The 25,969-nt window shown below is 50.7% G+C and overlaps 1 protein-coding gene across 1 annotated transcript in view; it reads left to right on the top strand.

The window, feature by feature from the left end:
• Window positions 1–1,634: 1,634 nt before the first annotated feature.
• VWA5B1 (von Willebrand factor A domain containing 5B1) overlaps window positions 1,635–25,969 on the top strand; it is a 40,401-nt gene continuing 16,066 nt past the window's right edge. The window contains exons 1-12 of the mRNA XM_054512369.2: window positions 1,635–1,792; window positions 3,306–3,458; window positions 4,619–4,889; window positions 8,072–8,217; window positions 9,080–9,211; window positions 9,823–9,947; window positions 13,676–13,852; window positions 18,205–18,315; window positions 20,272–20,474; window positions 20,943–21,057; window positions 22,453–22,638; window positions 25,495–25,678. Of these exons, the coding sequence (XP_054368344.1) occupies window positions 1,654–1,792; window positions 3,306–3,458; window positions 4,619–4,889; window positions 8,072–8,217; window positions 9,080–9,211; window positions 9,823–9,947; window positions 13,676–13,852; window positions 18,205–18,315; window positions 20,272–20,474; window positions 20,943–21,057; window positions 22,453–22,638; window positions 25,495–25,678 (1,942 nt within the window). The 5' untranslated portion in view covers window positions 1,635–1,653. The remainder of the gene's footprint in view (window positions 1,793–3,305; window positions 3,459–4,618; window positions 4,890–8,071; window positions 8,218–9,079; window positions 9,212–9,822; window positions 9,948–13,675; window positions 13,853–18,204; window positions 18,316–20,271; window positions 20,475–20,942; window positions 21,058–22,452; window positions 22,639–25,494; window positions 25,679–25,969) is intronic.

Raw genomic sequence — 25,969 nt, 5'->3', positions numbered from 1 at the left:
TGGGAGCACCAGAGGATCCTAGCAGGGCACAAGGAGGACCTGGAGGGGAAGACTTCCCTTCTTTGAGAAAAGGCAGAGTAAAAAGCACACATTGAACAACCTTGCAAATAACAGCAACAGGCTACCAGCCCACAGAAGCTTTGCCCGGCTCACGCTCCACAGGGAGGAAAATCTGGAGCGAACCCAACCTCAAATTTGTATTCCCCACCCTTTGACTTCGCTTCCCCTTCCCACCACACCCTTCAAGCACAGCGATGACCTGGGAGGGTCTCGGGAGCCCAAGAGACAATGGACACATCACTGCCCTGAGAACTGCTCGGTCCATCCCTCGGGATCAACGACAGTCATCCATTCCCATATTCATTTCATCAGCACTGAGGATACAACCGGGAGCGCACACTGTAAATGGGATGACGGACAGCCACAAACTAATCTCACACAACAAACTGCATCCCTACAAATGGATAGAGGTGCTCTGAGGGAGAGACTTGGCTCTGCGGGAGGCAGATGAACGGAGAATGGGAGGATGCTGGGCCCGGGGAGCATGGCTTCCCCACGGGGTGACCCTCGGTTGACACTGAAGGACAAGGAGGAGGTTACTAGCTACTAGTTTAAAAGTGGGTGGTGGGGTGAATGGCACGACAAAGGTGGGAGATCACAAGACACGTTTGAGGAATGGACTGGAAGCTGGGAGAGCCAACAAGGGCTGTGTGATGATGCAGGACTAACCCACTGGAGAGGCCAGCTGGGCCAGACCACACAGGCACTTAAAGGTTTCGGCCTCTACCCCAGGAACAGGTGGCGGGGGATGGAGACCTCTCTGCTTGGTGCGTTGCTATGGGGGCCTGGCCACTGAGGAGAGAATGGATGGGAGTGGGGGGGATGGCAGATTTAAGAGGCCAATTGGGAACCACAGTCCAGATAGACACGGTGGTGCCTGGGATGAGGATGCCCATGGCGGAGAATGGATAGGCGCCAGGGCATTTGCAGAGATAAATCACAAGCCTTGGCCATGGACTGGGTATGGGCGGGAGGAGTGAAAAAGAAGTGCTGCCAGGAATGACTCCCAGCTTTTTGACCTGCACACCTGGAGGAATCAGGTGGCTCCTTTCACCTGAGTATCTTTTGGGGGTACTCCTCACTCCCCTCACAACCTGGCAGTGGTGGGTAGATTCATTCTAGATGCGCTCAGAGAAGGAGGGATGTGGTGAGCCATCCCCGTTCCCTCATTCTGCTGAGGAAGCAGCCACAGCTCAGAGATTAAAGGGCTGACAAAGGGATGGGGTCAGACCCCGAGTCCCTGGACTCCCATCCAGAGTTCGGGGAGCACTGCCCATTGGGGAGAATTCCAGGTTGGCCGTGAACCTGCTCGGGCTCTCGTCCTGACTCTGCTCCCTCCCGCTGAGTGAACCCAGGCAGGTCACACGTCTTCAGGCCTCGGTTTCTCTGCTGTGAAATGGGCAGAAATGGAATTCCCATTTCTCTCACAGATGGTTGAGAGTGAGCAGGAGTCACTCCCCGGGAAGGGCGTGAATGCTGGCTGCCTGTGTGGGCGGAAGTGGTGGCCTGGGCTGGGAAGGGATGGGGGGCCCATCTCCCCACTTCCCACCCTTCCTGTCTCTTGCAGGCCCTGAAGCCTGAGTAGCCAGCGGGATGCCTGGTCTGCTGAACCAGATCACAGGGGCAGCCCTGCCCCTCACCGCCTCTGATGTCACGTCCTTCGTCAGTGGTTACGCCCTGGGGCTGACTGCCTCCCTCACCTATGGCAACCTGGAAGCCCAGCCCTTCCAAGGTGAGGACCCCTGTTGCAGCTTCCCCAGGGTCCCTTCCCCCTTGGGTAATCCTCACCTTGACAGGATCCACACAGGGCAAGTTATGTACATTTTTGGAGTCTCAGTTTGCTCATCTGTGAAATGGGCATGGCGGTTCTGCCCCTCAGGCCTCAAGGCCAGTAGCATATCAGGTCAGGATTTGGGCTCAGCCCACAAGGCAGGCCCACCTGCCTCAAATGGCCAGTCCCCCCACTTTCTCAGGGAACCTCCCAGTAGGAGAGGCATCAAGACTCTACGGAGAACCAGGAGCTCCCACTCTTGCCTCTGTGACATCTCCAGGTCGAGATGCTCTTCTGCCTGTCGACACTAGGGTTTGCAGGAGGAGCCGATGAGGTAATGCATGAGGAAGGACCATGCGGAATGAAAAGCAGTGTGAGACTATGAATCATCCGTGTGGGGCAGTCGAGAGAGTGCGGGACCCTGGCCTGAAGTCTGTCAATCCATCGCCTCCATTCCCACTTCGGGAAGGGGGTCACGGGAAGGCTGGCCAAGAGGGGCTGTGTAAAGGCTTGTTACGGCTAACATTCCTCCTCGTCCCCAGCGATGGGGGCCTCCTAATCCCCAGGCTTCATGTCTTGGGGTACCACCCTCTGTCCCAACCTTCTCGGTCCCCAGAGGAACCTGCAGGGAAACTGACTTTTCCTCAGAAACCTCCTGGGCAGAGCAGATCACCCTGGTCCTCTGTTTAGGAAAATCTCCAGGGGGCGACTTAAAATGGAACTTGCTAGGGGCCCAGGAGATAAAGGACTGGCCAATGTGGGGAGGGTCTTTGGGCTTTCCTCGTGCAGGGAGAACCAGTCTCCCCATTTTGGAGATGAGGAGGCTGAGGCTCAGAGGGATGGGAGCCGGGGTCTATGGGGGGCTCACCATGGGCCAGGCATTGTGCTGCCCCAGGGTTCGTGGGCCCCCCACCCAGGTGACTCATGTGCTCTTAGAGTCTGAGAAGCACTAAGGTATAAAACCATGAGGCTCACAGCTAAATCACGGTGGCTACTTTTTCCAGTTTCGCGACAACCTCATGAGTTTGGCTCTCTTGGCCCCATTTTATAGATGGGGCTGTGAGGTTTCAAGAAGCCAAGTGTCTTGTCGAAGGTCACCAGGCTTGGAGGGGTGACCTGGACTGGATTAGAGCTTTAATCTGTTTCCTCCGATGCCCCAGCTCCTTGGCACACACAACAATTTTCCACCAGATTTCCACTGCCTCTTGAAAACTCAGACGGCTTGGCCGCATGGGTCTCACATGCCTGCGGAGTAAGATCTGTCCCTTTGCAAGCCGCCCCACTGCTCCCACGGTGCTTCTGGTGCACTTGCCCCCCTCTCCGCCCCGCCCCAGCTGGAGTCCCCCAGCATCTTCTAAGTGGCAGTGAGTGCCGTCCATCCATCTGGCAGGTCAAAGGCTTGGCTTCCCTCCCTCGGGCGGGGTGTGCAGGGTGCGGCTGGGGCACCCCGTGATGCTGGGCCCTTCCCCTGCAGGCCTCTTCGTGTACCCACTGGATGAATGTACCACGGTGGTCGGCTTTGAGGCGGTCATTGCTGACCGTGTCGTGACAGTGCAGATCAAGGACAAAGCCAAGATGGACAGCGCCCACTTTGAGGGCACCCGCCTCCGAGCCACAGCTCTCACAGGTGAGGAGGACAGAGGGCGGAGGCGGGGCCCGGGCCTGGCTGGGGTCTCGAGCAGACTGGAAGGACAGCAGTGGGATAGGGTAGAGAGAGCACTAAACCAGGAGTCAGGAATCCTGTGTGACCTCAGGCCTATCATTTAACCTCTCTGAACCTTGTTCCTGCTCTCACCTCTATATCTCTATAGAGAGCACATCCCTTAAGCTCAGAGGCTGTGGAATGATCATACCAGGGCTTGACTCCCCATCCTGTTGCTTGCAAATGCTATGAGCTTAAATAAAAAATTGAACTTCATCTGTAAAATGGAACTAGTAATTGTATACCCCCACAGCTCAACAGAGACATGGTTGCAGAGATGACGGTCTCTGATACAGTGTAAGGACTCAAATCATGGCTACTGGGCCTGCTATTGAGGATACTGAAGCACAGAGAGGGTGGGTGACCGGCCCAAGGTCACACAGCACGTTAGTGACCATCAGGATTTGAATTCAGACCAAGTATCATGTGACGTAAGAGAGTCTTACCGTTGGGTCTGTGATCTGATCATTAAGACATTCGAGAATCTTTTAATGAGCACCCAGCACATGTAAGATACCAAATTGCCTTCAAGTTGTTAGGGCTGCTTACAGTCTGGAAGAAGGGCTAGGACATGCTTCAGGGTAACCACAACAGGAGGTGGGAGTGGCTATGGCAGAAGAGGTCTGGATAATGTCGGAGGAGGGAGAGAGGGGCCGAGTGGGGACCAGGGAGGTCTCCATGAAGGGCTTGGTGGCTGGGTGACGTTGGCTAAGGAGGGGTGAGGGAATGGGCCTCTCAAACAAGAGAGAATTGAACAAAAGCTCTTGCCCCAAAGCTGGGAGGGGGCTTACATGTGATTCTTTGAGGGGAAGCAGAGTCTGGGAACGGGGACATGACTTCTGTCGGGGTTTTGTGGGTCCCAGCCTGCCACTCCCAGCAGAAAGTACACGGGGCCTGGCCTCAGACCCCTGTGGGTTCAGATCCGGGTTCAATGAGTAATTTATTTACTGAGTAACTTGGGCAAGTCACATCCCAACGCTAAGCCGGGGCTTTCCCATCAGCAAAAGGGGCTCGCAAACCTACCACAGTTACAGGGAACTAGAGATAATATATGCATAGCTGCTGACTCCAGGCCTGTCACTTAGGGAACACTCTGCAAGACGGGGTTTCTGTCATCCCTCCTTCCTGCACACCAGGGAAGGTGGCTTTGGATGAGGATTTGGAGCGGATCCTCTTCGTGGTCAACCTGGGGACCATTGCCCCTATGGAGAACGTCACCATCTTTGTCAGCACCTCCTCGGAGCTGCCGACTCTGCCCAGCGGGGCTGTGCGGGTCCTGCTGCCTTCTGTCTGCGCCCCGACCGTGCCTCAGTTCTGCACCGAGAGCATCGGCCCCTCCACCCAGCAGGCCCAAAGGTAAGGAGCCCCAGCCCGGACCAGGGGCAGAGCCTTGGGTGGCCACAGGGAGTCAGTTGGATGAAGGCAGGGGAGTGAGGGGTGGGAGAGAGAGAGAGAAGAAGGCGAGGCTGAGTGCTAAGGTGGTCACCATCTGAATAATTGTTCCCCTCCATTCACTTTTAGAACATTTAAGAATCTCCCTGAAATGCCCCCTGTCACTATAGGCCAGAAGCTCTGGTATTTGGACAGCTTGGGATGCGAATTTCCAGGCTTTATTCTATAAGCACATGAGAGGTATTTTCTGAGCACCTACTAGGTGCTAGACACTGAGCTGAGTATTAGGGATACAGAGGGCACCAAACCAGCATGTCTCCTTCCTAAGTGGAACTGGGTGGGAGAGATCATTATCCAACTAAGAACACTACTGATATGTAGGTAATTGTTTCTGTGCTTGCATGCATAATTAATGATGTGAAAAGTGCAATGAAGGAGAAGAGCATTGGGCTGACCTATAAAAGAGGGACCCACCCTGGGGGGCTAAGGGGGAGGCCAGGCTTCTCGGAGGAGTGATATTTCAGCTGGGAGCTGAGCCATGACGGAGAAGTGGGCACAGAGAGGAACATTCCTACAGGTGAAAATAGCAGGGACAAAGGCCCTGAGGTAGCAAGGACAGGACTCCAGAGGGAAACTGAAGCAGGTCGATAGGAGATGAGGCTGTAGACACACAGGATGCCCTGTGGCCCTGGTCAACTTCAGGTTCTCCCAAAGCAACAAAAAGCCATTACAAGGGGTTTCAGCAAGGTGGGCTGGGAATACTACAAGCCCAGGGCAGGACAGTTTCTCTCTGCTCCCCTGGAGGGGTGGCAGGAAGAGAAGATGGGTCACAGCCTGAAGCCCCGGCTGCTGAAATTGGGTCTCCTCCCTTTTCCCCACCTGAGGACTGAGGAGGATGAGCATTTCCCGTGCAGGGAGAGAGGAGGCCCTTCTTACCTGCTGCATTCAGATGTCTTTTGAGGTCTTGTATTTTATCATTCATGTGTGAATTTTTAAAATCTATTCCAGAGGATCTTTGTACCATTTTGACATAAAAATAACACTCATAATTAATGACCAGTTAAACTACTGAACTCCCCCCCACCCCAAGTCCTGTCTCAAACCTTTGAACCAAGCTGAAATCTGGGAAGATGCACCAGGCATATCCCACAGTTTCATACACACCCTGGTAGGGTTCTGGGGACAGCTGGGGACACAGAACATGGTGTCAGCAAAGTTCTGGAGGCCACCATTAGAATGCCGGCCTCAGACCGAGCTGGGGGAGGGTTCTTGCAGCTTCCCACGTGGAGTCAGCCTGGAGGGCACTCTTCAGTTATTACCTGGGCAGTAATTAAACACCTCCTGGGTGCCAGGCAAGGTTCCAGGTGCTGGGAATACAGCAGTAAACTAGACAGACAAGGTCCCTGCCCTCATGGGGCTGGCATTCTGATGGGGGTGGGGGGACATGGGGACAGACTAAAGAAATAAGCTCATGACATGTAATATGTTAGGTGAGTTCCGTGAAGCTAAATGCTTCATAGCATAGAGGCTAGAGGAGGAGAGAGTGCGGTTGGGTGCTATTTTAGCTCAAATAGACTAGGCTTAGGCAACATTTGAAGCCTGATCTAAAGAAAGGGAGGCTGGAAATATGCTGGAGGAAGAACAATCTGGGCAGAGGGCAGAGCAAGTGGTTAGTGCAAAGGCCCTGAGGCAGCAATGGGTGTGGTGGGTTGGGGGAGCAGCAAGAAGGCTAATATGGCTATAGCAGCGTAGGAGCAGGAAAGAGAGAGGTCAGAGGGATGATAGGGAGTCCGATTATAGGATCCTGAAGCCTAGGGCAAGGACACCTTGTCGGCACAGCAGAGAAGCAGGCGGCACAAGCCAATGTCAGACCAGGAACACCAGACACATGCTGCGTATTGCCAGGTTGCTTTCTAGGCTGGTAAGTTTCCACTTCTACCAGCGGAAGGAAGAGTCTCCTTCTCTCCTCCTCCTCACTAGCACTTGGTATTACCTATGCTTCTTATTTTTTCTTGTGTCACTCTGTCTGAGTGACTTTGAGGTTCATGGGGATTTGCTACCTGCTTCTCCCGAGAGCATCTGTTTCACTCTGCCTGCCGGGAGGGGCAGGAAAAAGCTTCTCAGGGCCTCCCAGGCCTCTCGTTCCTGGACCCACTGAGGCCTTGAATGTCCCCAGCCCTGGTAGGCCCTGCCTCTCAGACACAGAAGGCTCGGTTGTGCCAATGTCAGCAGGTTAAAGACAGCACACAAGCTTTTGACCCAGGAGCCCCAGAGAAATTCTTTCCTAAGCCCAAAAAAGGGACGCAGATGAGGATCTTCATGGCGGTGTTATCTGTTGACACAGGGGGGCAGGAAGAAATAAGTCCGAGATAACAGATGCTCCTAAGTGATACCATGTCCCAGCAAAGGCTGGTTTGCAGACCGCCACATAGATGGAGCTCAGAAACACAGCAGTGAGCGGTACAAAGGAAGTGATTGAATGCCATTCAGGACAGAAGGGTGTGGCCCTGGGGGTGGGGGATGGAGCAGAGTCCGTCCGAGACAGGGTGGGGATGACCCAGAAAGAGAGCCCAGAAACCTGAGCCTTCAGCAGGGCACTCCCTCAAGGCACCTCATTATTACCTCCATTTCATGGATGGGAAACTGAGGCTTGGAGAAGTGGGTTGTGCAGGGGCTCCCAGCTCACAGAGAAGGGCAGGGAGCCAAGAAATGGGGTGATGTGGTGTTAACCTCCTCACTGTGGAGCCAGACTGACCTGGCAAGGACGCACTCTCTGCCAAGTCCTAGCTGTAGGAACTTGGGGTAGCTGCCGCATCTCATGGAGCCTCTGTTTTCCCATGTGGGAAATGGGGAGATGGGGGCCCTGATGCCTCTTCTCAGGGCGCTGGTGAGAACGTGCGCCGCTGGTAGGGGGCACCAGGCCTACCAGGTAGCTGCGCCTTACGTCGGAGTCCGGACCCTCCCTGGAGGCATGTGGCGTGGCAGGCAGAGTAAGGGTGGGAGGTGGGAGGAAGCTCGTGAGCCCCCTTGAGAGCTGGGCTGCAGGGCTGCCAGGGCTGCCCAGGGCTCACCATCTTCTTCCGTCTTTCCGCTGGCCCCCTGCTTCCTCCTCCTCCCCTTCCTCCTCCTCTCCACCCCCTTCCCAGCAAAGACAAGCATTGCTTCGGCACCCGCGCCCTGGACCCCTGGAGCAAGCTGTGCTTGGCGACTCTCCTGGACACCAATGTGTCCAACCCCATGGAATACGAGTTCAGCTTCCAGCTGGAGATTCGTGGGCCCTGCCTGCTCGCAGGTGAGACACAGCTGCCCAGATCCCCTGGATTTGGCGAGCCTGAGGCCCCAAAGTGGAGAGGGCTTTGGGCCAAAAGCTGCCAGGGATAGAGAGGAAGGGGAGGGCAGGGAAGTGGTCCTGCCCAGATGGAAGACATCCTGAAGTTCATGCCCTCCAACATGTGGCCCAATGATGAGCCCCTCCCAAGGACAGGTTTCAAGACTATTCCCATACCCACCTCAATGGCTCCCGTGGGGCGATGTCCATAGGGGCATGGACATCCTTGGTCCTCTCCTAGAGGAAACAGGCACAGAGGTGCTTCCTGGTTCTTACCTTGCATGGTTGAATCACCTGGGGAGCTTTCAAATCCTGCCACCCAGACCCCACCCAGACTACTGATGACAGTGGTCTGGGGTATGTCCTGGGGATTGGAATATTTCAGAGCTCCCAGGTGATTCTAATGTGCAGGCAGAGTTGGGGACCATTGTTCTGATGGCTCCCGTCCCCAGCCCACTCAAGGTTTTAAAGGGATACAAGGACATGGTTTCTTATCAATGAGTGTTCTCCCAGAGCAGCATGATGTTCCAACACAAAAGGCATTTACAGAGTGCCCAGCGATCCGAACGTTGAGCTCTTTCTTTATGTGCCCTAAGAGGAAGCAACCCTTTGACCCCAGTGGATCCTGAGATCGGGGCAGGAAAGGCCATCGACATCATCTGTCTAAGCCCCCATTTTGCAGATGCGGGGAATGGAGGAGGCCTGTCCGTGGTTACACAGCAAGTCAGGAGCCTCTCATCTCTGATCTGGGTCTCCATGTTCCCCCCACTGAGCCCCTATTTCTCCCAAGAGTGCTGAGCCTATTCCGCCTTTCTGTTCCACACAGGGGTGGAGAGTCCCACCCACGAGATCCGTGCCGACGCCGCCCCGTCTGCGCGATCGGCCAAGAGCATCATTATCACCTTGGCCAACAGGCATACCTTCGACCGGCCCGTGGAGATCCTCATCCACCCCAGCGGTACAGTGCACCAGGCAGGGCCCCTGGGAGGCCTGTGGGAAGGAAGACATGCTGATCCCGTGGGGCACAGACACGTGGCCCCTCGTCCAGTGGCCAGGCCAGGGAGAGCGCGGGGGGGTGTGGCAGAGAGAGGAGACCAACTACGTGGCTCCTGGAAACATGACTCTAGCTGGCAGAGCTGAGTGCCCGGATTCTAGCTCCAGAGACCTCAGGGTACCCATTAGGGTACTTTGCCTCCAAGGCAGCTGAACAGATGACCTTTGAAATCCTAAGCTCAGTGAGGCCCTCCCAGCTCTGAACACTCAGAGAGTAACTTTTTTGTCTCTTTAAGGATTCATAAAATGTCAGGATCTGAAAAGATCAGAACCTGGTCTCTCTCCCATTTTACAGATGGGTAAACTGAGGTCCAGAGAGGGGTAGTGAATTCTCTGAGACCATTAGGCTCTCCTGCCTGCCAGCTAAGGCCCCCCCCACCCCTCCAGGCAGTCAGGGATCTATCCCCCTCTTCCAGTTGGGAGTCCTCCCCACCCTGAAGATCCTGCTCCTAAACCAAGGTCCCTGGTATTGCCCTCAATTCGGACAAGTGCCAAGAGTTCATCTCATCTCTGCAGAGCCCCACATGCCACACGTCCTGATGGAGAAAGGGGACATGACCCTGGGAGAGTTTGAGCAGTACTTGAAAGGAAGAACGGAGTTCATTAAAGGGATGAAGAAGGACAGCAGGGCAGAGAGACAGGTGAGGGTGGCTGGGACCGAGTCCGTGGTGGCAGAAGTGGGGTGACACTGGGCACTTGGGCATCACTGGACCAATGAAGATACTGGGCAGGGGAAGGGGGTGGTTTGCCTGGTCACTCCCACAGCAAGCTGGTGGCAAATCCTCGTCCGTGTTTCCCTCAGTGGGCTGGGGCACCGCTGCTGGGAAGATGGATATCCAGATGCAGCAGGCACCCTGTCCTCCCGCCTCCTGCCAGGCCACCTTCTCCTGGTGTCACCAAGAGGCCTAAGCCAGGTGACATTCTAGGCCGGTGGCAGAAACAACCTTGGTCTTCTCCAGGTTACTCCACCCCAGGGGACCCCCAGGACCCTACAGGCAGGTGCCCTCCCAGCCCAATCTTTACCCCTAGGCCTCCCTTTTCCCACCTGCTGAAAGGGTGTCCTGCTCGTTCTTCCTCTGAGATCCTTGCTACTATTATGTAAAGAATAAAGGCAGAGTGGAGAAAGCCTGAAGAAGACCCTTTCTCGGCCCGCGCCCTCCCCATGGAAGTGCCAGCGTGAGGAGGCCTCAGCAGAGGGGAGGGGTGGGCTGGGGAAGGCTGGTAAGAGGCTGGGACACTGGCTGCAAGTTACACCAGCAGTCTTTCCTGCTCATGGCTCTGCACACCAAGCCAGGCCCTGAAGGCCAAGGCAGGTTTAAGAACAATGGCACACTTCTTTTTCTGGTCTCCCCGTTTTTGATGAGAACACTGAGGTTTAGCACCCCAAAAGAACTGGTGAGCTGGGAGGAGGGGAAGACCGTTCTTTTGGGAGTTGACTTTGGTGACATGAGGCTAAGCACTTAGAGTCGATCCTGGGGGGCAGCTTCACTGGATTTAAGAGCCCCTCCCTGACTGGTGGAGGACCACGGCAGAGCGGGGAGGTATGGGAATGTGTAGACTGCTTCCAGCTCACGTCATTCCCATTGCTGGACATCCCACTGGAGGGCCTGGTGGGAGGTAAGAAGGATAGCAAAGGGAAAGGGTCAGTAGCTCACGACCCATATCATCCCATGTTAGGGACCCCACTGGAAACACCTGCCTTCCCAGAGGGGCCCTCTCACCCATATGAGTCAACTGGGAGAAGAGGCTGGGGTGAGGTTCTCAGAGCGGGAGTGCCCCTGAGCTTTGAGAACTATAGCACATGGGCAGGGGTGGGGGTAGTGGGGCTCCCAGGCCTGGGGCTGTCTCCCCTGCCTGCCAAGACTTATCAATTAGATCTGGGACTGCTGAAGCAAATGAGAATTTGCCACCTTGGGTCGGTTATGCAAATACCCTGTATTCTCATGAGCTCCAGGGATGATAGGGATCACCCAAAGCTGCTAAGAAGTGATGAGTTTATTGTAATTGGGTAAGGGCAGCTGGAGGGGACACTGGAGAATCCTGAGCCAGGGCCCCACGCCACCTCTCTGAGAGGCAAAAATCAGGTTCCCAGAAGGGCTCCTTTCATCAGCAGATGTCGCTGTTGCTACCTTGGGCTGTGTCTTCCAGTGAGCCAGGCTGGGCAGTGGCCTTGGGCAAAGGAGCTCCATGTGGGAGGGAGAGCGCGATCCCTCACCAAGGGAGGGAGGCAGGCATCCAGAGGGTGAACATCAGTCAGGAAGAGTGGGTGTGACAAGCTGTCCAAAGCTGTGATTTAGCAAAGAGGGGCAAATGACAGAGGAAGACACCATGTACAAGAGACAGAGATGCAGAGAGAAGCAGAGACAAGTAGAGACAGAGAGACTGGGGGGAAAAAAAACCCCAGAGATGCACACATAGGTCAGTGGGAGATAAAAAGACCTACACAGATTCATCCTCTCCTTTATTCATTCAACCAATACTGTGTCCCTAATAGACGTCTGCTCTGTTCAACACTAAAAATAACATGTCCTTGTTCTCGTGAAGCTTACATTATAACACAGACAAGTAAATGAATGAGCTAGATGAGTGTGGAGAGGGCTGGGGACCATGAAGGAAATAAAGCAGGATAATATGATAATAAGTGATAAGTGTGCGTGCTGGTTAGCCTGGGGTTTAGAAAAAGCCTGTCTGAGAATGAGACCTGGTGAGTGGTGAGGAATGGAAGACCGTGCCCAGAACCAGAAGCAGGACAATGGTGACATGTTCGGGAAACAGGTGGCTGGTGTTGTTGAAGTATCAGGAGCAGAGTGGGCAAAGATGGGTGGACAGGTAGGCAGGGGTCAGGCATTAGGGAGTCTCATAACCATGATGCAAAGTATGAGGGGAAGCTATTGTTTAAACAACAAGATGACAAGAATGATCACACTCCCTGCTCTATGTAGAAGGGATCCCAGGGAGGGACGCCTGGGTGGCTCACTTGGTTAAGCGTCTGACTTCAGCTCAGGTCATGATTTTGGGGTCCTGGGATCGAGCCCCCCTTTGGCTGCCTGCTCAGCAGAGAATCTGCTTGTCCCTCTGCCTCTGCCCCTCTCCCTGCTTGTGCACTCTCTCTCTCTCTCTCTCTCTCTCTCTCAAATAAGTGAAATAAAAAAAAAAAAAGAATAGACCACAGGGAGAAAAAAGTGGCAGAAAGAGGACACTCAGGGTCTAGACAAGAGACGGTACTGTCCTGCACTGGGGTCGTGGTGGTGGAGACAGAGCAGAAGACACGTTCAGAACACATCTTAGCTGCAGAACTAATGGTCCTCTGCTGAATGGTAGATGTACGGGGTGAGGACAGAGAGGAACCAAGGACAACCCCTAGGTCTTGGGTTTGAACACCTGCATGCATGATGATGTCATCGATTGAGTTGAGGAAGGGGATCCAATAAAAACGGAGAAACAGACACAGAGACACCGGTACACAGACACAGTCAGATAAAGAGACAGAGAGAGGAAGTTGGAGTGGAGGGAGAGAGAGAGGGGCAGAGTGAGGACGGAGGAAATGAGATATGGTGCAGCACGCGTGGGTGCGTCCAGAAGCAACGTTCAGCAGCAGCTTGCCAGGGCCAGCGAAAAGAACACGCAAAAATAGATAAAGAACTATGGTCCCGTCATCCCTTTAATGTTTAGGAGCCCATCTCTGTACGGGGCTCTAAGTTAAACCCCAGAGGGTTTGGTGATGGTGGATCCTGTTCAGAAACAGCTGCTCTGTCCCAGGCAGCAGGCTTCACAAGCATTGCACTGAGTCCATATAACTCGGTGAGATAGGTACTCTTGTCTTCATACCACGGAGGAGGAAGCTAGTCGGTCCACCCTAAAGATGGGGGCAGGTTTCCTAAAGAGGTAAAATCTGAAGAATGAGTAGGAAGTTAGCAGAGGGAGAGAATCAGAATCAGTAAGCCCAGGGGAGATGAGCCAGAGAGTGGCTTAGACACTGGGGGTGAAAGCCAGAGAGACGCTTTCCAGCCTGTACCTATGCGGGGACTTCCTGCTCAGGGTCATCCTCTAGTGGCCCTAGAAAGGGGACGTCATTTGCCCCATGTTATAAATGAAGAAACAGACCCAGAGGAGGGACTAGCCCAAGATCACACGGCTGGATGGTGAGAGCTGGGATTTTAAACCCCGGTCTTTCTGCCTCCAAAGTCCATGCAACTGCGAAAGTCTAACACACAGAAGAGCCAGGTGCAGTCAACCTGGGACTCTCTCGTGCAGAGTGTGAGTGGGATCTTGACAAAGCCTGGTGAGTAATGCAGGGACCAGCTTGAGCCCCCAGGAGCGGCTCTGGACCCCTGGAATGCCCAAGTGAGAGTTTTCCTTTCTCCTCCAGACAGAAATCATCCGGAAACGCCTCCACAAGGACATTCCCCACCATTCTGTCATCATGCTCAACTTCTGCCCTGACCTCCAGTCAGTCCAGCCGAACCTGAGAAAGACCCATGGCGAGTTTATCTTCCTCATTGACCGGAGTGGCAGCATGAGTGGGACCAACATCCACCGCGTCAAGGTACCTGTAAGAGGACCCCCGCCCCACCCAGGACTTAGGGTTCCAGGGTAGATCAGCTGTGCTCCCCCAAGCCAGCTTCCTCAGTACTCTTGTGTTCCAAGCAGCCCTCCTTCCACACCTGAACTATTTCCCTCAGTGACTGCCCATGACTACAAGGAACAACTTAACTTTTTAAAATCAGTTTGAACAGAGACACCCAAACTCAACTTGTTCCCAAAATAAAACTTTGAAGTGGTATGAACGGAGGTAGAACTATTGTCCAAGGGATAAAATCATCTAGAGCTTTCCTTGGCACTCTGCAAACCTTTGTTGAGTTCCTGCTCTGGCTGAAACACCTCACTAGATCCTGAGTGGAGAGGGGCCCAGAAAAGAGAGGAAGGAACCAACATTTGCTGAAGCTTACTATGTATCAGATACAACCCAGCCACTTAATGCACAGCTTGATGTTTAATTCGGACAATAATCCTGTGAGGTTGGCCCTATTGTCACCATTTTCCACATGGGAAAGCCAATTGTGAAAATTTCAGTAACCTCCCCAAGGTCACACAGCTGCTGTGGTCTAAGATCAAACTCCTGTCTGTCTGTTCCTGCCACCTGACATCAGAGATTCATCGCACATGGCCTTAACGAGTGTGTATAATCCAGTAGGAAATATTCTTTTTTTTTTTCAAGTGTGTAATATGTGCAAAGTGCTGTGCTTGGCCGTCTGGAAAAACAGCAGGTTGCAAACATAGTTCCTGCCCTCCAGGAGTTCACAGTCAAGCAAGGGGGCAGCCCAGCTAACCAGCCATAGCCGGGAGTATGGCCTCATTACAGTGGGAAGTTCTGAAGGAGTGCAGAAGAGTGATAAACATTCCTCCCTGTGTATCCAGAAGTGTTTCATCCCCCTCAGGAGATTACTCGCCTCCATTATGGCATTGTCTAGCTCTTCTTGGTATTTTTGGTTGTGTGGATGTGGTGTCTCCTCCTCTGGAGTTATGAACTCATTAAGGGAAAGGACCAGATCTTTCTCATCTATCTCTCCCCATGGAGCCCGGCTCTGTACTTATGCATAAAAAGCCCCCAGTCGCTGTTTATTGAACTGGGTAAAGGCGCATAGTTCAAGGAAATGAAGGATGCGAGAATAAGAAGTTAGAAGGCTCTGCTGTCACCTGAAATTTCATCCCTCCCCCTAGTTTGTCCCTGGAGAAAACTCTTGTTTCCAGGGCAACAGGACTGACAAGGAGGAGAGGGGTTGGGTGGGATCTGTGATACCCGCTATCTCCTCGGGCTTGCTATGACGGGGTTTAGTCTTGAAGTATGACTGAGCAATCATGTATGAGACCAAAGAAAACTCTTGTTTCCAGGGCAACAGGACTGACAAGGAGGAGAGGGGTTGGGTGGGATCTGTGATACCCGCTATCTCCTCGGGCTTGCTATGACCGGGTTTAGTCTTGAAGTATGACTGAGCAATCATGTATGAGACCAAAGTTCCCATTTGAAGCTTCTTGACACTGAGGTGCAGGACTGGTTGTCACCTTCTCCCGACCTCTGCCCTCCATCAAAGGCAAGAATTGGACTGGGGAGCTGTCCATAGTCCTGCTGAAACACACTCCAGGCCGCTGTGGCCATGTGTATTTCATTCCATAGCTGTATCAATTTGTAAGACATCTCTTCAGTTACTCTCAAGTATCATGGGATCTTATGATTTCTCTTAGAGAGCATTTAATCCATTTTCCCTGCCATTTTCCAGGTAAGGAGACTGAGTCCCCAAGAGGCCAAGTGTTTTCCCCAGCATCACAGAGCTAATGAGGAAATCAAAGCCTTCCCTATGTTGGATCAGTGCTCATTTTCCTTACCCTGCTGATAGGGAATGATAATACCTCTCTACTGAGAAAAGCTCTCTTCTCTGATTATGTCATTTCTGCTGCATGGCTTAGTAGAAAGAGCAGTAGCTGGGTTTGGGGATCATTCTGCCACTGACTTGCTATGTGGCTTTGGACAAGTTGCTTCTCACCTCTGGGATTCAGTTATCCTTTCTATAAAATGAGAAGGAAAGATTAATTCAGGAAGGGCAAACATATGTCACATGTCCCTTTGTTCCCCTCTCCCAAGGCCAGACAGACATCAATAATTGACCATGGCATTTTTTCTCATGCTGAGCTTGGACTCATTCTCTATATCCTTGTCATCTCTGGGTTCCAGGCTGTTACTACCAGTTAAATGGAGTTAGTTTATGAATGGAAATCCATTTCCTGAACTAAAGACCTTTCCAACCTTTACCTTCCAGAATGTTCAGACAATAACTTCCTCTGGCTCTCCTCTCAGTCCCTTTCCCCTTTGGAGTCTCCTGCTCTCTTTTCCAGTTCAGCTCACTGAGCTCAAGGTCATCCCTTCACAAATGGCTTTGCCCTGGCACAATCCATTCTGCTACACATGCCCCCTTTTAGAGAAAGGTGCAGAAATTACTCAGGGCACACACTCCTTTCCCCATTGGCAATGAGGCCATAGGCGGGTTTTGCTTGGGTCATTAATTGCGGCCCATTAGTAGACTGTTTTAGGAAAAACTAGGCTTAGGAAGGTGGGAGAGAATAGAGATCTGAACAGCCACACAAAGGGGGAAAGTTCAGCCAATTTAATCTCCTGCAGCTGGTCTCATTCTCCAGCTACCACTGGCTGCCAAAAACATGGTTTTAAAACTCTAATAGGTGTGAGCAGAGACAATCTGTATGGATCAGCAGAGTCTCCTGCTAGCAGGAATATTCATTAGTGGCTAATGAAAAAATAAGGAGATACTGACTTTTTTTGTAGAGAAACAAAATGTATTGACATGGGCAAAAAAGAGATGAGGGAACATTGATGTTACTGTTCGATGTTTACAGAGGGGGATGGGAGAGGGGCTGCAGGTCTGTGGAGCCTGCAAGGCTGTATGCTGTGGAAGATGCCAAGATCCAGTTGCAACTGCTTCCTTCTAGATTCTGGAACACAAACAGTTTTTCTCTCTGAAGTCATGCTGAGATCCCCGGGGTGCCATCAATAAGCTACCTGGGGACGAGGGAGAGCCCCTCATTCCCGAGCTCTGTGCCACGGCAGAGAGCCAACATGAATAATGATCTCGGGAGCTATGTTTTAAAAGCTGTCTTGTTCTTAAGTTTTGTGATCCAGTGCAACGTCTTAACCTTCTGAGCCTCAGTTTCCTTATCTGTAAAACAGCAATGTTGCTATTCATACGTTTCTCATTGGGTTGGTGATGGTAACCATTCACTGAATGCTTACTACATGCCAAGCTGAGGTTCCGAGGGGTGACCTAACTAGTCCAGGGTCAAGTTAGTCATGATAAAAGTGAGATTTAAACCCACAGATGGCTAACTTCAACATGTATCTTCTTATCCACTGTGCTGTAACACATGTTATAGAGATTAAATGAGATAATTAATAGAAAGTGCTCAGCACAGGGTTTGGCACATAGTAATTGCTTGAGATTTACTGTTGCCTGGTGCTACCATCATCATCGTCATCATCGTCATCCCTCCCGCCATCTCCTCCACCTTTCCTCTTTGTGATTATTCATTTCAACAGAACTCATCAAGGGCTCCTGGTGTTGCATGGTAAAGCCAATTAGGACTCTGTAATGTTCCCAGACTTTGGGGGCGCTACTCTCAGAATGCTCACCAATGAGTCAGCGCACCTCTCTGTGCCTCAGTTTTCTCTTGTATAAAATGGGGATAATATTGTGCCTGCCTAAAGGGTCATGGTGAGGATGCAAACATCCATGCCTCTTTACAGTAGAGAGGAGACTGCACAGATTCTCTACTCCAGATCCCCCTTTAGTCATGGTGAGGTCATGGAAAGATGAAGTAATGCATGTAAAGTATCTCCTGGGCATTTTACAAATATGAGCTGAAGAGACTGCCCCTAAGAGACTTGTTAACTAGAGAGTCAACCCTAGGTAGGGCACGTAGGATGCAGAAGGGCCTGGATGAAAGCCTGTTCCACCCCACAGTGTGCCCCCGGCTCAGCCACGTGCCTCCCTTGGATGTCGATTTCGTTTCTGCAGAAGGGAGTGGATGCTCCCTGCTCTCTCTAACCTCTCAGGATCAGCAGGAGGTGAAATGGAACTGGCAAGCATAATAGAAGGGCTTTGAGAAGTTGGACTTGCTACACGGATGAGAAGTTTTATGATGATGGCTTTGGTCCAGCCTCTGGTTGCTGTCAGCAAATTTCTTGATCTGAGGGAGAAGTTACTGTTGCGTGCGGGCAGTGGGGTGAAAGCCCGTCTGGAGGCTGCTTCTGTGCTGGGATAAGAATACTGCTGGGTGGTGGCAGCCAGTAACTCCTTCCAGAGCTCTGAAAATCCCTCTCTCGCCCGCCAGGATGCCATGCTGGTGGCTCTAAAGAGCCTCATGCCAGCCTGCCTCTTCAATGTCATTGGGTTTGGATCCACATTTAAGACCCTCTTCCCTTCCAGTCAGACCTACAGTGAGGTAAGGAGGGGCCAGGGCTGGGTCCAGAATGGGTGGGTGGTGAGGAGCAGAGGAAAAGAAGAAAAAGAAAGTGTGGGTAACCCTGAGGCCTGCCTCAGATGCTGCCGCCCACACGCCCTGTGGAAACTCAATGATGCCCACAGCAGAGAACTAGAGAGGCTGTCTCTGAGTAGGCCATTTGCTGACATCTCGTCTTCTGACATCCCTCCTCTTTAAAATAAGGACCATTTTGGGCAAAGTATGGTTGTGCACGGAGAGGGGGTTCAAGGAAGGGGTAGAGAGAGGATATATCCTGCTTCTGTTTCAAGAGAATGATAGACTCATGTAAGGTTGAACTAAAGGAGCGAATTGTAAGGGGTTACAGAGTGAATAAGTGGGGAGGTGGGCTAAGAATAGAACTCACAAGGCTCAAACTAAAATTTAGAACAAGAGGACTGGGGCCCCAGCAGCACACTCACAACTGGAGCATATCCTGTCCAGGTCTAGGAACAGGAAGAAAGAACGTAAGGGAGGGGAGGGAGAAAGGAAGAACATGTTTCAATGAAAAATAACTTTATAGGTTTTTAAAATACAAAAATTATATATATTGATTGTCCCACAATTTTTAAATCCAGATAATCAAAAATAAAAATTGAAAAGTCTCCCATGATCACATCAGAAAAAAAAAAAAGACCACCATTACAAGCTCAGTATAAATCCCTCCAGACCTTGTTCTATGTGTTTACACACATTTTTTAATTTATTTTTTATTAACATATAATGTATTATTTGTTTCAGGCGTACACAGGTATCACAGGTCTGTGATTCATCAGTCTTACACAATTCACAGCACTCACCATAGCACATACCCTCCCCAATGTCCATCACCCAGCCACCCCATCCCTCCCACCCACCCCTCCACTCCAGCAACCCTCAGTTTGTTTCCTGAGATTAAGAGTTTCTTATGGTTTGTCTCCATCTCTGGTTTCGTCTTGTTTTATTTTTCTCTCCCTTCCCCTATGATCCTCTGTCTTTTTTCTCAAATTCCACGTATTAGTGAGATACATTTTTAATAACGATAGGATTAGACAGGCCATACCATTCTGTAACCTACTTTCTAACACAACAGCCTATCATGAGCATAGTTCCGTGTCAGTAATATTAATCTGCAAGATAATTTTAATGGCTGCCTAGTATTTCACTACACGGATCAATCAGGACCTATTGAACTAAATCCCTACAGTTGAGCATGTCAGTTGCTTCCATATTTTTCTCTTCAGTCATCTTTGTAGCGAAGACTCCACACCCATCCTTAATGATTCCCTTGGGATAAATCCTTAGTCTTGTTGGCTCAAAAGGTACATATCCATTTCAAGACTTTTGATAGATGCCATTATCCCAAGCACAGGTGTTGAAAGAGCATCTTCATGAATCAGGAGCAGAACATCTGATGTCCATCCAGTGCCAGGAGTCCTTGGCCAGTTGGGTTCCACAGTGTTGATCCAGGAGGAAGGGAATCTGAAGCCCAAATTGGGCACATGATTTCTTCAAAGTACTGTAGGGATTAGCACACAGGCAGGCCAGAACTTGAGTCTTAAGATTTCTAGTATAATGGTCTTACCACTACACCTCCTGCCTCGCTCATCGGAAAAGGACACTCATTTGTACTGAGCAATTGGAGCTTGATGTACTGCCTTTTCCAGGGGTGTTTATATTTTTAATGAGGAGCAAAGAAAGGACAGTGGTAAGTTAGTACACCACGAACAGCATTTAGGGCATTCATAGGGGGTGCTATTGGGCAGAATCACACCAGATGAGTGGCCATCCGTTCCTCCTGTGCATGGATCTAAGGCATCCCTGGATCCATGGATCTAAGATCTAGGGAAACAAAGGATCCATCCTCCAGGGGGCTTACAGTCGTGGTGCCATATGGTGATGCTGGGGGCTATCTTCCCTGTCCATGACCCTTCCCTGCAGGAGAGCGTGGCCATGGCCTGTGATAACATCCAGACAATGCGTGCTGACATGGGTGGCACCAACATCCTTTCCCCGCTCAAGTGGATCATCCGGCAGCCAGTGCGCCGAGGCCACCCACGGCTTCTCTTCCTGATCACAGATGGTGCCGTCAACAACACCGGCAAGGTGCTAGAACTGCTGCGAAACCATGCCTTCTCCACCAGGTGGGCACAGGCTGAAGGTCTAGGCCTTGGTTATCCTGGGCTGCCCTGGGCTGGGGGGTGCCGGAAGTGGGGCATCATGGAAAATGCCAGAAGGAAAGGAGAGAACTCCAGTTCCTACAGTGCTTGTTTTCTAGGGTGGTGTAGCTAACTTCCAAGTTTGCCTTTTTCCCTCAAGAGTTCAGGTGGGATGAGATAACACCATACCTCTGCATATAGCTCCCAAAGGGTAGCCTAGGTGGAGGAAGTCCTTCTTGCTGCTCTGACTCTGTCCTGGGGTGGGAGTTAATGGGCTGTTGTGAATGTGAGTGCCCACTGATGGCCCTCTGCCTTCTCCTTCACCCTCTGCCTGATGCTAGGATCAGCTCTAAGATAGCTCTGCTGGATCATGCTCTGTCCCTTTCCCCACCAAAGGGACAAAGAGGACACAGAGGGTGGGAAATAGCACCCTCTCTCCTCCCCTTCCCCCAGGTGCTACAGCTTTGGAATTGGACCCAACGTCTGCCACAGACTGGTGAGAGGGTTGGCAACTGTGTCCAAGGGCAGTGCTGAGTTTCTGGTGGAGGGAGAACGGCTCCAACCCAAGGTAGGAGAAAGGGGCTCAGTCTCTTTGGTGCTGGTACCTCAGAGGCCCAGACCAGTCACACAGCAACTCAGTGGTGGGGCTGAGATTTCATTTCATCCAAGTCTAAGCTCCCCACTAGGCCACTATACACCCCAGTGAGAATCAGAGAGGTAGAGGCCACAGAGCAGGCAACTCCTGGAGTTAGTACAGGACACTAGATCCACTGGTCTCCAGCCACTGGATCACATGCTCCATCCACTGGCTGGGCAGGACTGGGACTTCTGAAAGAGTCACTGCCTCTATGGATCTGGAGTTGTGTTGGGGGTCATTTCTGGCCACATTCCTGATGGTGACAAATGGTGGCTCAGAAGCATCTAAAGGACCCAGAAATCAAGGAGATTGTAGTCATCTCTCCATTTTCTGCACAGTTGGCACTAATAACCGAACTCTTAAAAAATCCTTGGGTCAGTCCAGATCCTCCAGGAAGCAGAGACAGAGCAGGTTTTAAGAAGCTCATAACTACAAGAGGTTCGTTGGGGGATAATGTCTGTGAAAGAAAAAAGAGGAAGAAGCAGGAAGGAGAACTCTGCAGCCCGTAATGCACATGCATACCCGTGAAAGGATTGAGCAGGGAGAGCTTCAGACTGTGAGTCTGGCAAGGTCTCAGCCAGCCCAACAGGGAGCTCTGGAGCAAAGGTCACCCATTAGGTAGTCAAATTGGGCTGGAATGCCAACACTAGTATCCCTGCCGTGCTCAGTCATTGCCTGAGGGCTTCCAGAGAGAGGTGTGGTCTTGGCTGGAAAGCTGGGGCTGCATCTGGAGACTATCACCTAATGGCATTCTTTGCAGAAAAAGGACACAGTCTTCCTCCAAGGGGGATCTGGGAGTGCACCCTTATGGCTTGCACAATCCCCAAATCATTTTTCTCCAGCTCTGCAGTACATTTGAAGAAATCAGCCTAAGTGATGCAAAACCACAGCTGTCATTTATTGAACACCTATCATGAGGCAGCGACTTCAAATCCAGTATCTCAGCTAATCCTCCCAACTACATTGAGAGTTGAAAATTACTAACTCACTTTATCGGAAAAGGAAACAGAGGCCCAGCAAGGCAAATTAACTTGCTCAAGATCACTATTCAGTCCATGCTTTGACACAAACTTTCTTTGGGTCTTAGATGTCCTCATTATAAAATGCTAAGCTTAGAGAAGCAAGATCTGCTCCAACTCTGGCATTCTAGTAGTCTAAGAAGCTCAGAGGCACGTTCACTGCTGAACAAGCCACCCCAAGGCCTATTGTGTCTTCTTCTCTGCTCACACCCCGTCATGCTCATACCCACATGGTCTCTGTGCTCCTCATCTCTGCATGCCCCTGCTCACATGTGCCCCCAACCTGTGTTCTGACCCTGCCTAACAGATGATCAAATCCCTGAAGAAGGCCATGGCCCCAGTCCTGAGTGATGTAACTGTGGAGTGGGTCTTCCCCGAGACCACCGAGGTCCTGATCTCGCCTGTGAGCACCAGCTCCCTCTTCCCCGGAGAGCGGCTGGTGGGATATGGCATTGTGTGTGATGCCTCCTTATACATCTCCCATCCCAGATCTGTAAGTATCTTAGACATTCCAGAACAGCGGGGCTCCAGAGCATTACCCACAAAACCATCCTTAGCTGGAAAGGCTATTGGTGGCCACTAGGAACTAATTGGATCTCGGTCTACAGTTTTGGGGTCTGGTTGCCAGGCCATGGGCATGTGGTCATGGTGACACTTCTTGGGTAAATGCTATCATTGCAACATGTGGTTCTTAAGATCCCCTGCAGCAGAAAAACTGGGGGAATGTGTCTAAAATGCAGAGCGCAAGGGGCACCTGGGTGGCTCAGTTGGGTTAAGTGGCCAACTCTAGATTTTGGCTCAGGGTCTTGATCTAAGGGGCCTGGGATCGAGTCCTGTGTGGAGCTCTGCACTCAGCAGGGAGTCTGCCTCAGGATTCTCTACCCCCTCTGCCCCTCCAACTATCTCTCTCTCAAATAAATAAAAATCTTTTTAAAAAATAAAATAGGTGCACCTAGGTGGCTCAGTTGGTTAAGCAACTGACTTTGGCTCAGGTCATGATCCTGGAGTCCCAGGATCAAGTCCCCGCATCGGGCTGCTGGCTCAGCAGGAAGTCTGCTTCTCCCTCTGACCCTCCCCACTCTCATGCTCTCTATCATTCTCTCTCTCTCTCTCTCTCTCTCAAATAAATAAATAAAAATCTTTTAAAAAGTAAAATAAATAAAATAAAATGCAGTCACTGAATTCTACCTCTGAAACTAATAATATGCTATATGTTAATTAATTGAATTTAAATAAATTTTAATTTAATTTAAAAAGTAATAATAATAAATAAAACGCAGAACCCAAGCTCGAACCCAGGTCTACTCAATAAAAGTCTTTGAGGGTAAGGCCCAGGAACCTGCATTTGACATAATCGGCCCAAAGTGATTTTGACAAACAACTCAGTTCAGAACAACTGCACTCAGGTTTCTTTCCTCAAAAACTCTATTCAGGTCATGTCTCCTTAGAAAAGTTTGTGTTTTACTTACATGGATCATTCTCTTGTCTGTGGTGACAGAAGTGAGATAAAAGTGAGAAACTTCTCAAAGGAAGGTGGAATTCATGCTAAAATGTGGGGAATTGCCTGAAATTTCCCCATCTCTCCTCTTTAGTGAGTCTCTCTATGCCTGCTTGAAGGATTTGCCATCTCGTTTTATTTTTAAGCAGGAGTCACCAACTCATTGCCTAGAGGGACTGGGCAGGTATAAAATGAATGAAATGGACTTCTAAAAATAAAAGGGGAAAACGCCATGAAGGATAGCAATTATCACGGGGGCCACAGAGAGGCAAGAGGGGTGGTGAGGAATATGGCAAACTGGATGGCACACGGCCATCTCAACTGGGTGACCCCACCCCAGCGTGGGCTCTGTGTTAAAGGTGTTTTCAATCTTGCAAGAGAAGTGAGAATTGTGTTTGATATTTCCAGCTTTTAGTATGTTATACTATCTCCTAAGAATCATGTCAGGGTAATGGTTACTGTGTTATGGAGAGTGGGGTGTTCAAATGTAGGGAGAAGATGCTAAACAGAATGTTGGTCGGTCTTTGAATGGTCTAGACCCTCCTTGGAGGTCTCGGAGGCAAGCAGATCATCAACGGACCCTACCACTGGAATGGATCCTCAAATAAATGCCTTCTCCTTTCCTTACCCATGAGACTGGCAAAGTTTTCTCCTGGTACTAGCAGGGCTCTTGGGGAAAGGTACCCTTGCCCATTGTGGTGTAAATATGACTTGCCCTCCTGGAAAGCAATCTAGAAATAACTAATGAAATTAGAAATACAGGGGCGCCTGGGTGGCTCAGTCGTTAAGCGTCTGCCTTCGGCTCAGGTCATGATCCCACGGTCCTGGGATCGAGCCCCGCATCAGGCTCCCTGCTCGGCGGGAAGCCTGCTTCTCCCTCTCCCACTACCCCCTGCTTGTGTTCCCTCTCTCGCTGTGTCTCTCTCTGTCAAATAAATAAATAAAACCTTTAAAAAAAAAAGAAATTAGAAATACATAACTTCTCAGCCTAGAAATCCCTTCTAAGAATCTAACACCTAGAAATAAAAGTGATGTAATAGATTTATGTCCAAGGATTCACTGTAGCAATTTTTTTGTGGTGCAAAATAAATGGCCACAAAGCAAATGCTTAAAAATAAGGAGTGCTAGAATATTGTGCAGTCAAAAGTTAAAAAGAAGAGTTGATATGCAGGATTTCCAAAATGTTTTAAGTGCAAAATTCAAGATACATGTAAATGTAAGTAAATGTAAGTAATATAGTCCAGTTCTTGTAAAATAAAAATTATCCCCAAAGCCCTTATGTTTTATATATATGTTTATATCGTGGAGAATGGAATGGAAGGAGCAGATGGTTCATTTTGTTAATTTTGGTTACCTACTTGGAGACAGCAGTGGCATTGAGAATTACCTTTAAAAAAATTTTTAAATAAAGAAGATAATTAAAAATATAAACAATATAGGGGGTGCCTGGGTGGCTCAGTCATTAAGCATCTGCCTTCGGCTCAGGTCATGATCCCGGGGTCCTGGGATCAAGCCCCGCATTCAGCTCCCTGCTCCGCGGGAAGCCTGCTTCTCCCTCTCCCACTCCCCCTGCTTGTGTTCCCTCTCTTGCTGTGTCTCTCTGTCAAATAAATAAATAAAATCTTTAAATATATATATAAACAATATAAATGTTATGAAGAGTTGGTTCCATTCACCATCTCTTGAACAGAAGTCTACCTAAATTACTCAAGCAAGCAAAAAGCTTTCCTGTTATTCTAGATCCTCAAAGATGGAACGCCCACCACCTCCCGTCACACCCGGCCTGCCCTACAGGTGTTCTTTCTGACATCTAGCCCCACTCCCAGCCCTCTTTTCTCTCCCTCCCTCCAGGACAAGAGGAGACGGTACAGCATGCTGCACTCTCAGGGGTCCAGCAGCTCCGTCTTCTACCACTCCCAGGATGAGGGGCCCAGCCCAGACAGCAGAAACTGTGCCAAGAGCGTGGGGTCACACTTCAACCTGAGGCAGCCCAAAGATGCCCAGCCATCCATCGGAGACTCCACCACTAATCCTGGTTAGTCTGCTGTTCCTTGTGCTTCACTCTCTCTTCAGGAAGGCCATGATGGCTATATTTTGCAGAGCACTTACTATGTGCTGAGCACTTTATACAAAGAATCTCACTGAATAGTTAGCAGCTGTAGGGATGGATCCTATTCCACCGATTTTATAGATGATGAAACTGAGGCTTGGAGCCCTTAAGCAACTTGGCTAAGCTCATGAAACCTGCAAGAGGGAGGGTACAGACAGGTCCAGAGCTGTTTGCATCCAAAGCCTCTTTATGGTGCTAATTTCCATTCATAGGGCA

Source organism: Mirounga angustirostris, unplaced genomic scaffold (genome assembly GCF_029215605.1).
Source record: "Mirounga angustirostris isolate CCGP_5_RB_7025 unplaced genomic scaffold, mMirAng1.0.hap1 SCAF_4, whole genome shotgun sequence".
NCBI classification, from domain to species: domain Eukaryota; kingdom Metazoa; phylum Chordata; class Mammalia; order Carnivora; family Phocidae; genus Mirounga; species Mirounga angustirostris.
The sequence above is the reverse complement of the archived record's forward strand: the minus strand, read 5'-3'. Positions and strand labels throughout refer to the sequence as shown.